Consider the following 12,354-nt stretch of genomic DNA (forward strand, 5'->3'; position numbering starts at 1 on the left):
GCCTCAGAAAGGAGTACAGCTGTCTTAGGCTACCTCAGTAGTCTATGAATATAAAAAGACAATTTTAGGAGTCAAGGTGAATTTCCCTCTGTAGGTATCTCTCTTTCCTCATTAACTACAGAGGAAGTCTGTAGTTATTAAACTACTGACTTGGGCATTTCAGTGTTTAAAGCGGGTTGGATGAATCCACACCATAAAACTAATGAAGACTGTGAAAATGCTAACAGGGATAGGTAGATCTCAGTAGACCTTAAGACACATTAATTACCTCTGTCTTGTACACCAAAATGTAAGAAAGGTGGCAGTTTTACTATCTAGCCTTCATATCAATGTGAAAAAGGGGGTTATCTAGCAAAGAATACTGACAGTTAGCAAAACAGACTTGTAGAGCATCACTCACACACTTTTCTTCTCAAATATCTCAACTTCTTCCACTGCACAGCAGTGATCCCTTAACAGATGAAAGTAATCTTCCACATTTTTTTTTCTTCCCTTCCTAGGTGATATTTATTAGGGGCAAAAATATTGGTCGCTTGATAATTGATGGTCTCCGAGTACTAGAAGAATCTTTTGATGGGAACGTGAATACTTGGCAAGTCACTGAACCCCTCTATATTGGAGGTGTAGCTCCTGGAAAAGCTGTAAAAAACATCCAGGTAAAGCAGACCTCTACATAGAGACCCCAAACCTCTATGTAAAGTTAATACAAAAGCTGACTGGAAGGATAAGATCAGACAAAAGCTTATTAAGGTCTTGACCCTCATCCTGCTGAGGAGCAGACAGCTCAGTTCGTGTGTAGAGCAAAGCCTCCTCAGGGCTGGGCTGGGGGTAGCTGGGTTAGGCTTCCGTAGCCTTGCAGCAGCAGCTAGGAAAATAATGGTCCATGAGGAACAGAAAAATCCTGTGATTTTAGATTTTTAGATGAGACAGGTAACATTAGGTAAGATCAATTTCACCCTGAGGTCTGAGATACAGAATGAGTTTTGGAGACATTTTGATGTTCTCCTAGTACCTCTGTTTTAAGACGATACCTAGAGGTCAGGATTCTGTTCTGCAGCTGAGTGGTGAGGTATATGGAAAAGAGTGTTAAACCAAAAGTGAACATAACAGTCTCTTTCAAGGTAATCTTTAGCATTATGTGCCTAACAAGATTGATAAAGTACTCTAAAAAAGTAGACTCTTGTCTCGCCTTGAGGCTATGAGGTATATGTATAACACTGCCTTGCCCTGGTTGTGCTTTGTTTCTCACTGTTCTGTAACAACTGCTCGAGAAACAACACAACCTGGAATTACCCTGAAGTCATCAAAAAGACATGAAAGACTAGGAGAATGATTTCTCCTGCTTCCCTTCTCTGGAAATAGTTTTTTAGTTCAAAACTGAAGCACCAATCACAGCTTTACAGATTATAGACAAGTAAAAATAAGGACAGAAGAATCTATTTCCTTCCATAAGTAGTTTATTTACTAATCAAGGCTTTTTTTACCCCTCAGATTAACTCTGTCTACAGCTTTAGTGGTTGTCTCAGCAACTTACAGCTCAATGGAAGATCACTTACTTCAGCTTCGCAGACATTTAGTGTAACACCCTGTTTTGAAGGCCCATCAGAAGCAGGAACATACTTTTCATCAGAAGGAGGATATGTCGTCCTTGGTAATATACACCTAAACAAATGTATCCCAAAATAGGACTGTAGTATTCTCTGTGCTTCAGAATGGCACTTTTCACTAAAGGGTGTGGTAATTTCCCAGGCTGTGAGCTGTAAGGATTATCAGAAACAGATCGCCATTGTGGTAAGCAGGTCACAATGTCACCACGAAACTTACAAGTCATTACATAAACCTGTACATACATCTGTACATATGTATTTTAAATAATAAGAATAATTTTAATAAGGGAATTATTTTAATAAGGGAACAGGCCATAATATGCTAAAATTTACCAGAGAAATAAATGTGGCCAAGACCAAGTGCACCATTGAATGGTCATCCCTTATTTTTTTTTAATTAATAAAACAACATGCAATTAAAAAATCCTGCAGAAAGGCTTTCAGCATGTCTTGATACAAAACAGCATGATAGAACACATGTTTTCCACCATTTAGGCCTGCTGTGTTCCAGGCAGAATTTTATGAGGGTGTTTCAGTCACATAGGCTATGATCTGAACAAGAAAGGAAACTGCATAACCCTATTCACTGGCAGCACCAAGAAGAATCAGACAAGTGTTTCTAATTTGCTCCCTGGCCTGTCACCAGTTTGAAAAAGGGAGTTTCTCCTATTAGATCATCAAAGCCGAAGTGAACTCCCACTCACTCAATAATGACTGCTGAGTGTCTAGGAAATTACACTATAAGAAACTGCCAAAAGTATAGATCATTTACTTCCTGCTGTCTGTTTCATTGCTAAGAAATATTTTTAAACAAAATACATTTTTTAACAATGAGGAAAGTAAATAAACCTTTATTAGTACACCAAGCAAACACAATCAAAACAGAAGTTGAAATGGGTCATTGACAGCACACCATGCTATCTCACATTTCAACAGTTTTAAGGATAAATAAAATCCACCCTGAGTTTGTCCTACTTCGAATAAATGTCCAATTTCATCATTAATTCAGTACAAAAAGAATGTCATTCTTTTTACTTCACAGATGAATCCTTCAGTTTAGGCCTGAAATTTGAAGTTGTTTTTGAAATACGTCCCCGAAGCAGCTCAGGAATCCTACTGCATGGTCACAGCGTGAATGGAGAGTACCTGAATATGCACATGAGAAATGGACAGGTATAAAGAATCTCCTCCACTGCCTTGACTGTTTTCCACCTGCTTGGGCTTTGCTATATGCAGGTTTTGTCTTACAAATTTGCCATTAACTGATCCTTATTTCTCCCCTAAATATAATAACAGCTTAGATTAGCCAAAGAAAATAATTATTTTAAATTACTAAAAATAATACCTGAAACAAGAGCAGATCACTTTACTAATACAAGCCATAAATATTTTGCTATCAGCTAAAAATAAGCGAAAGCACTGACTCTTTGGCACTGCTTTTTCATCCACACATTAAAAATATATGATAGTTACAAGGAAGGTAACTATCAACAACTTTTTATTTCTTATTTCTTAAATATAAGTCTGAGTTACACTCAGTCTCTTCTTTCTTTATCAGATATATGTGTGATGGAAAGAGTGAGGGAAAGGAAAACTTGTGATTGTCTGTTGGCCTGGTTTCTACAGGATTTCAAATGAAGGAGAGACGTTTGAAATAAACTCACCAGATAGTTGTTGCAATTGCTATATTTTTTACTGTGTTCCTTGATAAAATCTGGATCTCTTCATGCTCTGCACTGCACACATACAGTAATAAATTTCAGTCTTAAGTGAGCAACCCAAGGAAAGATTTAGAGCATAGGAAGTCTTGTTAGCTTTTTGGTCTTTCCTGCAGAGGAAAAACTCATGGCACAGTCAAGAGACCAAGCAGTGAGGATATTCTTCAATCACTGCAATGCACCTGTCAATCAAAGGGGGAAGGTATTTAAGTGAGGCTGGCTCTGTACCTCAGTTAGAAATGCAGCACCTGAGGAAACACTCTCACCTCTTCTGCAAGAGCAGGCACCTACAGAAGAGTGACTGAGTAAACAGTTCAACATCATGATTCATCCTATCCTAAAGCAGGTGTTAATTAGGTGACTAAATGAGCTGTTACTCAGAGAATTTATTGTTTTCTATATTGGCTATAGAGAGAACAGGTGCTTCAGTTAGGCACCTAACTTTTGATAGCCGATTAGATAAGATGAAGCCCATTATCACCCCTGTGGCTGGTCCTAGGTGACCTAACAGATAAATTCTTAAGTACGTTGCACTGATATGTATCATGCCACACTTAAAAGCTGTGTTTGTACAGAACCAGTCCAGTATAGCACTTCTTATGTAAAGTTCTAACCGAAGGTCTGGATGTCCAGTAATTTGTCTGATTTTCCCAACTGTACCAACTGGTCTAACAAAAGGTGCTGCTTCATTCGCTGCTTCACACCTCACTTCCTGTATAATGCATATGCAATTCAAAAACAAAATTCACCCCGGAAAAGCACCTCTTCCCTGCCTGTCACTGAAGAAGTTCAGTACCTTCTTCTACCTGTGTTTCTTTAGCATTAACTATCTGCTCTCTTTGAATGCATTACAAAAGACCTGTTTTGTGAAAACCATTTTGCTGGACAAATAAAATCAGCAACTTTAATTAATTTTTTTAAATGTACACATCTCTATCAGTACAGCTTGTCTGGGTGATTTATTAAGGAGGCACTTTCTCCCATGATTCTTTATTTGCTTTAATTTATACATTTTCTCCAAAGGTGAATAAAGAGAACATGAGGATGATTTTAATTGTGTTGGTTGGTGCCCTTCTGGAAAAAAAAAAATAATATCTCTTTGTTACAACTGTATCAAAACAAAGACCCTCTAGAATTAAATATAAGTTGTTTCCCTGTGAGAGACTATTTACAAGGGCATGTAGTGACAGGACAAGGAGGATTGGTTTCCAACTGAGAGTAGACTTAGATTAGATATTAGGAGGAAATTCTTTGCTTTGAGGGTGGTGAGGCACTGGAACAGGTTGCCTAGAAATGCTGTGGGTGCCCTATCCCATAAAATGTTGAAGGCCAGGTTGGATGTGACTCTGAGTAACCTGATCTCATGAAAGGTGTTCCTGTCCACAGCAGGGGATTTGGAACAAAATGGTTTTTAGGGTCCCTTCCAACCCAAACCATTCTATGATTCTGTGATGTTCAGTCAACATAGTGTCAGCATAATCAGGGTCTACTTCAATATTTGAAAAGCCTGAGCAGCTGGACTCAGTGTGGAGTTCTGCGGCAGTCAGTACCAGGAATCTCATGTCCCACAACAGGGGCAGAGCACTGTTTTGCTGATGCTGGAACATTTCCTTGCAAAAAGATATTAATCCATTAACTAAAGCAGAGGTGCAAAATTCAGAATTAGGTTCACTTTCTAGCTCTGCCAGAGACTTCCTGGTGAGCTTGAACAGGTAACTTAAAAGTCATTCTTGAATTTGCTATGTATTCCTTCCACATATTTTTTTTGCTTGTTTATACTTGGGTTTTTTCATGACTGGTTCCCTTATTAAGTGGCTAGCATGATAACAAAACCATCATCTGATGCCTCTAAATAGTAATTTACCACACAGGAAATTATAGAGTAGAGGTACTAGTAAATTAGTGAAAATAGCTTTTATTTTTAAAACTTTTTTTGAACTCTCCTTGAAACAATTAGCAATGTCTCAGAACTATTGAATCTGAAAAATTAAAAACAAACAAATAAATAAATAAACAAAACCCAAAATTTGGATTAAAAAGGTACATTATTTTAAAGAATTTAATGAGGTCATGTTTTCTTTTCTTTTGGATACTCTACATGTTTTGAGTGGAAAATACAACATTATTACAACAGAAAGTAAAAAGAGAAAAGGAGGGGCTTTACAGTGGTAATTGCATTATTTTCTCTCAGGTTACTGTGAAACTGAATAATGGAATCAAGGATTTTTCAACTTCAGTGACACTGAAACAGAGTCTCTGCGATGGCAGGTGGCACCGAATTGCAGGTCAGTAAAAGGTGATCATCCCCTAATTAAGGTAACAGAGCCCATCTCTTGCTCCCCAGATATCCGTCTCCATGTGCTAGAGCACAGGCAGTGCAGAAGTATTTTCAGTTCTTTTTCACCTGCCAAGACCCAAGCTTGTGCAAAAGACACAGTCTTATTTATCCCTCAGACACAGAACTGTAGAGCTTCCTGGGAGAACAAGCACAGGTTCCTCCAAAGATGGGAAGAATAAACAAAGATGGAAGCTCCTTGTTCAAAGAACAGAAAGCAGCCTAGGTGAAATGCTGGCTACCTTTCCTAATTCATATACCAGATTATAGTCTTCCTTTCCCAATTAGAGGTTTAACTAAGTTGATAGAATGCAGTAGACACAAGTATATTCTGCCCTTAAAAGTCAAATTACAAAACAGATGTGGGGAATCTTTTGCCCACAATAAATAGAGAGGTTTCTACAGCTGGGATTTTCCCTCTGCGCCAGACAGTCATCCTTCCTTCCTGGTTTTGAAAGTCAAAATGTACTTCTAAACCCTGGTTACTTTGAACCCCCTCATCTTCCTGTCTAGATGCTGACTTAGAATGACTTCCACTATCACGGCAGAAGAGATCTGAGTCTGCACCCTTTCCACGAGCATTCTGGTTTCCATCCGAAGGAAATCCAGGAACAAGAAAGGGAGAAGCCTCACTGTATTCTAATACATCCCTGACTGGGAGTGATTGGGCAGTTTTTCTAAGCCACAAGCCATTGTATGTTCATAACCTGGAGCCTGAACACTGCCACCAGTCATCAAGAGCCCCACTCAAAAGCACCCTTGCTCCCACTGTATTTTCCATTGGCCCTGCTCCATGCCAGAATCTGCTCACGCCCAGTCTAGCAAACATGAAATCGACCACTCACACCAAAGAGATAATTCCTGTCTTTCACAAAATCTCCTGTGCTACTTCTTGCTGATCCCTGTTCTTTCTCCTTTCAGTCATTAGAGACGCAAACGTGGTGCAGCTGGACGTAGACTCTGAAGTCAACCATGTGGTAGGGCCGCTAAATCCAAAGGCAATTGACCACAAGGAGCCAGTGTTTATTGGAGGTGTACCAGGTACGTTTATGATATTTTTGTGGTACATGGTTCTCAGATTTCAGCCCTGCTTCCAGAGAAAGCATAAAGACTAAGTTTTCATCTCAAAAAAGAAAAAAATATGTGAACAACCTGGTAAAATTCAAATGCTCAAGAGCTTGTCATAAATGTTCTGCCTCAAGTTCTCAAAGAAAAAGATGTGCTGCTTCATTGAAATTAAAACATTCACAGCTGCTGGAGGGTAAGGTATGCATTCAGTAGAGAAGTCAGCCAACTACGAACAAAATGCCTTTTTTTTCTATTTTTTCCTTCCCATGTGGGCTTACTGTTTGTTTAAGAAGTGATTTATTTATTCATGGGATTGGAAACTCACTGTCACTGTAACTGGAGTCCCAAGGTTTAGCTGCTGGTAGGCTTCTTTCCTCTTCTTCAAGCAACGGCATCTTTGAGCGTAAGATGAAACATGGAGGTTCTTTTTCTTACTAGGGGTTTCTGTTAGACAGATTTCTGCTCCTGTGTATCTGAGACTCACAGACCATCTGTGTAGCATGGGCCAAGATTACATTTCCTTCCCCTATTCAACAGACAGAGCTACTCTGTTGGGGTTCATACACAAGCTGTAATCAACACTACGTGATTCAATTTTTAAGTCAACTCCTGTATATTTCTCATTGAAAACATGTAGCTTTATTTCTCTGAACCTTTGCATGTCAATCATTAACAGCTTTAACTACAAAATTCATTGCAATGCTTATCTTGGATTAGTGGCTTGAGTGTGTGGTGTTCACATCCATCCCACGCTACCAGGAGGTAAAATGAGCCAAAAGGGAATAATGAAATCTATGCACAGATGCCTGCTCACTCTTTAAATCCAAACTGGAATTTTATTAGGACAAAACTCTTCCCAGAGAGGCAATATAAAGGGGTAATTACAAATGCTGTTCTGCTTCATAATAGAGCCTTCTATTTCTACATTAATTATAGAATACTAAAGCAGTGCCATACATTGGCTCTATAATGCTATTATCAGCCTGGCACAGGAAACTCTTACACAGAACTTCACAACAACAAATGAGATACAATACTAAACAATGCCACGCAGCTACAGCCAACTGAATGCAAACTAACAAATCAGACATAGATGACAATACATGTGATGTTAAATTACAAAAGCAGACACTGGGACTCATCTACTCTGTTACTTAAAAGAAAATGTAGTTGTCAAAAAAATGCAAAATTGTGTCTCTATTTATAATATAGTATCAAGAGTTTTATATAACTGTAGATAACTAACCATACTTTAATGGCCTCTCGACACTGGCAGTAGGCAAGTGCTTTAAAGAAGATTCAGAAGAACTGCACTTATTAGCAAAGTTAAAAGGTTCTGCCACCAAACATTATTTTGCCCATCATGAGCTCTAAGTTTTTATTCATTTATTTATTTTTATTTCCTTCTTCCAGAGTCTCTGCTCACATCCAGCCTGACTACACGCAATTCCTTCATTGGCTGCATTCGTAACTTCATGATTGATGAAAAACCAGTGAGTTTTAGTAAAGCAGCTTTGGTTAGTGGTGCTGTAAGCATTAATACCTGTCCAGCAGCCTGATAGTGCACTGCATCGATTCTGAAAAGTTCCTTAGATCACAGAAAAAAATAGAAAAAAAGAAACAGCAAGACAAGAAGAATGAAAATACCACTGCTACATCTACAGAAAGCAGGAAGGGGGGGGGTCACTTCTAATAATTACATGCAAACAAAAATCACTGAAGAATAAAAGCTGTTGCTTCTGCACTTCTCTCAATATACCACAAGAGTGAGCTTTACTATTTCTTATAGTGTATGTTTGGCCAGTCTGCTACATGAAAGTATGGAATTATGAAATAAATTAAAATTATATTGAATATGTTACTTTCAAAATAGATCTTCTACATAATTTCATTCCATATCTTAGTCACCCTTTCTTCCATAGAAAAAGATCTGCTAATGCACATTAAAGAATAAAGTTAGACAATAGATTTACATTGCAAATACTGTTCAAAGATCTTACTGTATATTTTTCATTTTCCATTCAATGCATTTATATATTTCTCAAATAGAATGGGGGGAAGAGAGTATACTAATTCTGTAAGCTTACAAACAATGAAAAATTTAAAATATTATTCCACTTCTAGACTTCATGGATATATTCTAGCAAAATATGAAGAGAGAATGTATATCTTTTTAAGACAGATGCTTTATATATATATATGCTCATTTACCTAAACTAGGTAATTTTAGAGTAATGCTTGCCGTAGAGACAATTACAAATTCCAAGTTCTTTTTCTCTGAATTTGTAAATGCACTTACATACAAACACAGCACTAAATTCACAATCTCATTGTGATCTCATTTGCACTAACGTTACACAAGTAAACATTAAGCGTAGAAAGCAGAATCATAGTCACAGTTTCAGGTGACTCCCTTATCATACAAAAACATCACGCCCAGTGAGACTCCTGCAGGACTTAAGTTTACAGCAGTAATCCTCAAACAAGGAACATGTTCCTTTGGAAGATATGCTGCTGCAGAGGAACCAAGAGTGAAACAGGAAGATGCAAACAGAAGACAAAGGGCTGCAAATCTGAGCTATATTATAACCACAGAAGGTAGATGGAAGTTAATGATAGGGTTCAACTCACAATAGGCTTGCACACCAAATAGACACAAGTCACTTGCAAAACTTAGTCCCTTCAGTCATCACCTACAAGGAATCAAAGCCATTTAGCTTTCTTTTCTTTAAAAAATGAAGTAATGTTATAGAAAGTTTTTTGGTTGCTGAGCAAATTATTGTTGGAACCAAGTCAAAACATGACCAGCTGCAAAGCAGGAAACAATGAAATGTGAAAATAAAGGATAACACCATAGAGACTAAAAATTAATAAGAATTCATCTGGAAAACACAAATGAAAACTGGAATCCAAAGATCTTGAGAGCATGGACAGATGGAAGAACCACCAGAATAAGATACATATGCAAGCACTAATCAGCAGCTTCACTAGTACTCTCAGTAGGGTGAAAAATGGGTTTTGACACACTGCAGCAGACTTGGCTTACTCTGGATAAAGAACTGCAGCCTCTGGATACACAGGCACGGGAACTCTCCAGCACCTGGGACCCCATCACGGACTCTCCATTTGTCTCTAGAGTCCAGTGTTGGGTGGTAAGTGAACACAGTGTGGCCCCAGTAGCCACTGCCTCTCCTTTCACCAGCATTGTCAGCTCTGCTCATACTTTCAGCCCCATTTCCTGTCCTGCTTGCCTTCTCCTGAGCATGCCCCCCTTTCTCTTCCCTGCAGCTCTCAGGCAATATGCTCCAGACTGATTCCCTCTCCATCTCTAAGTTTACAGACATCCCCTTCACACAGGAGTGATATATAGAGCCTTCTTTTCATCACTCCAATGCCCACTGTTCATACTTGAGGAGCAGGCATTAAGAGTATCCCCCTGAAGTCTCTCTGGATCAGGCATGGACCCCTAAATCCAGTTGCCTTCAAATGCCATCTTTGTCTCAGGCACAAAGCCAGTACGCTTGCTCAGCTTTTTCCTGCTCCCAACTATTAGTCACACATAAATGGAACCTTAGATTTAGAAAATTAAGGGGTTTTGCTTTGGGAAATTTTTGGGGTTGTTTTTTTTGTTTGTTTGGGGGGTTTTTTTGTTGTTTTGTTTTTGGGGTTTTGTTGTTGTTGTTTTGTTTTGTTTTGTTTTGGGGTTTTTTTGTTTTTTTTTTCTTATTGGTGTTGAGGGAGAATGTCCTCAAATAAGTGAAATGGGTTCCCAGCAATTACAGAGGCCATGGATGGTGTCAGGGTGGTGCAGCTGGGAGCACAGGTAAAAAAGGAAATCTCTTTCCTCCCAGTGCCAGTGAGTTGTTAGATTGGCTCCAAAAAGCTCATGACACAACAACCTGAGCTAAGTTTTCTCAGGCCCTGGTCTCCAGGACGCTACTACTGGAGAGAAAAGAACAGCAGATTCCCTGCTTAGATAGGTTGGTTACAAGGATTACTGAAATTCCTTTTGAGCTGCCTGCAGCTGTTCAGCAGAGATAGCCAGGAATAGCAAATGCTTGTGCCCCCTAAGAGCATCAGAGTTTAGTGAATGCTGGTATTAAGTGGAGCATTGTATTTTAACTGGTACACACATACTCAGAATGTTTTTCTGTCTCACACCTACTTCAAGCCAAAGCATATTTTCTCATATCCACATCCAAGCACTGTGAATAAACAATATTTCTCATAGCCATATTTCCTGCATAGTGATTTGCTTTCAGTCTGTGGATTTACATTTAAGAATGACTTTTCTGATTTAATTAGTCCTTTGCATACTCTATATATGAAAAACTAAAAATATACTGAAGCAGTATGTGAATAAAAACCAATTAAAGTTCATAAACAGCTACTATTCAATTTACTTCTCTTTACTATATCACCAGCTAATCAAACACAGCACTATTTTGGAGCGTGTCTTCCTCAACTTTCCCTTCTAGGCTTCAGAGATGTGAGTTTTCCCTCTGAAGAACAAGGTTTCCAAAGCAAAACAGTATAAACCAGAGGATACTTGCAGACTCAGGAGAGAGCAGAAAAAAAAAAAAAAAAAAAAAGCTAATTTCCCTGCCCCAGATATCCACATGGACCTTAAAATTACCATTTCATATGGCCAAATCAAGCCAGTATGTGATACATTATATTGCACATACCTCTGCACACATTTCAAGGCTGCTGGTTTTTAAGAGAAGGCAACTGCCTAAGCAGAAATCTTTCCCAGAATTCAATTTGTTTTCTGTTTCTGTCTTAAAAAATATAGCTTCAAAGTACAAAACCTTTCATCTACAAAGATTTGGAAAAATCCTTCAAGATCTAAGCTACACTGTCAGATTGTCCATTTCCATTTTTAACATCAATATAACTATCTAAATTCTGCAGAAAGCCTACAAAAAATGAGCATTGACCCCAAGCAGATTATAATTTTTCTCTGCCACCTTCAAGGTTTTAATAGGAGTTGTTATAGACATTATCTAAATCAGGGCTGCAACTATGCTGTTACTGTATTCCAAAACATTCTGAAATTGGACATTTGCATTACTATGTAAGAAAGAAACCAATTTCAAGATCAAATGCTCAGGAAACTGCTTCAAAATAGAGGCTTTAAATGGGATCGCAGCCCCCTCTATCTCTTACATCTCAAGATGTGTAGAGAACACGCTTCCCCTCAAGAATCCAGAGTATGGAAAACAGTGTGACCAGAAAATTGAAAGATGAAGTTTTACAAGCCTGACAGTAATTTCCCCAAATACAACAATTCCAAATAAAATTTAAAAAAAAAAAAAAGGAAAAAAAAAAAATTACAAACCAACAAGCCTTCATATGTGAACTAAGACCTGATATAAATCAAAGGATAACATTAGTTCAAATTCCAGTATTCTCCCTACAGCAGCACATGGCCTAAATAGTCAAATGACTGTTATTAAAAAGATGCTGAAAGCATAGCACACATATTTAACTTGTGATGTACTTTTGTCTCTTGTTACAGTGTGAGATTTAAGGGTTATTCACAGATTCACTGTGGTCCATGGCAATTCATTTCCACTAAATAACATAGTAAGTTATTTATACAATTGTTCGATTTGTGTTTCAA

General features: G+C 38.1%; 1 protein-coding gene across 3 annotated transcripts in view; it reads left to right on the plus strand.

The window, feature by feature from the left end:
• LAMA4 (laminin subunit alpha 4) overlaps positions 1-12,354 on the plus strand; it is a 102,413-nt gene that overhangs the window by 88,818 nt on the left and 1,241 nt on the right. For 2 of the 3 annotated variants that reach the window (XR_005699880.2, XR_005699881.2), the window contains exons 33-38: positions 501-656; positions 1,492-1,651; positions 2,650-2,780; positions 5,517-5,610; positions 6,582-6,701; positions 8,142-9,880. Coding sequence is in view for 1 of the 3 variants with exons in the window: in XM_040057859.2 (XP_039913793.1) it covers positions 501-656; positions 1,492-1,651; positions 2,650-2,780; positions 5,517-5,610; positions 6,582-6,701; positions 8,142-8,287 (807 nt within the window). In the remaining 2 variants the exon portion in view is untranslated. Of the gene's footprint in view, positions 1-500; positions 657-1,491; positions 1,652-2,649; positions 2,781-5,516; positions 5,611-6,581; positions 6,702-8,141; positions 10,965-12,354 lie in introns of those variants that run through there. The other variant, XM_040057859.2, reaches the window with a different exon arrangement.

The sequence above is a fragment of the Hirundo rustica genome, chromosome 3 (genome assembly GCF_015227805.2).
Source record: "Hirundo rustica isolate bHirRus1 chromosome 3, bHirRus1.pri.v3, whole genome shotgun sequence".
In the NCBI taxonomy this organism is placed as follows: Eukaryota; Metazoa; Chordata; class Aves; order Passeriformes; family Hirundinidae; genus Hirundo; species Hirundo rustica.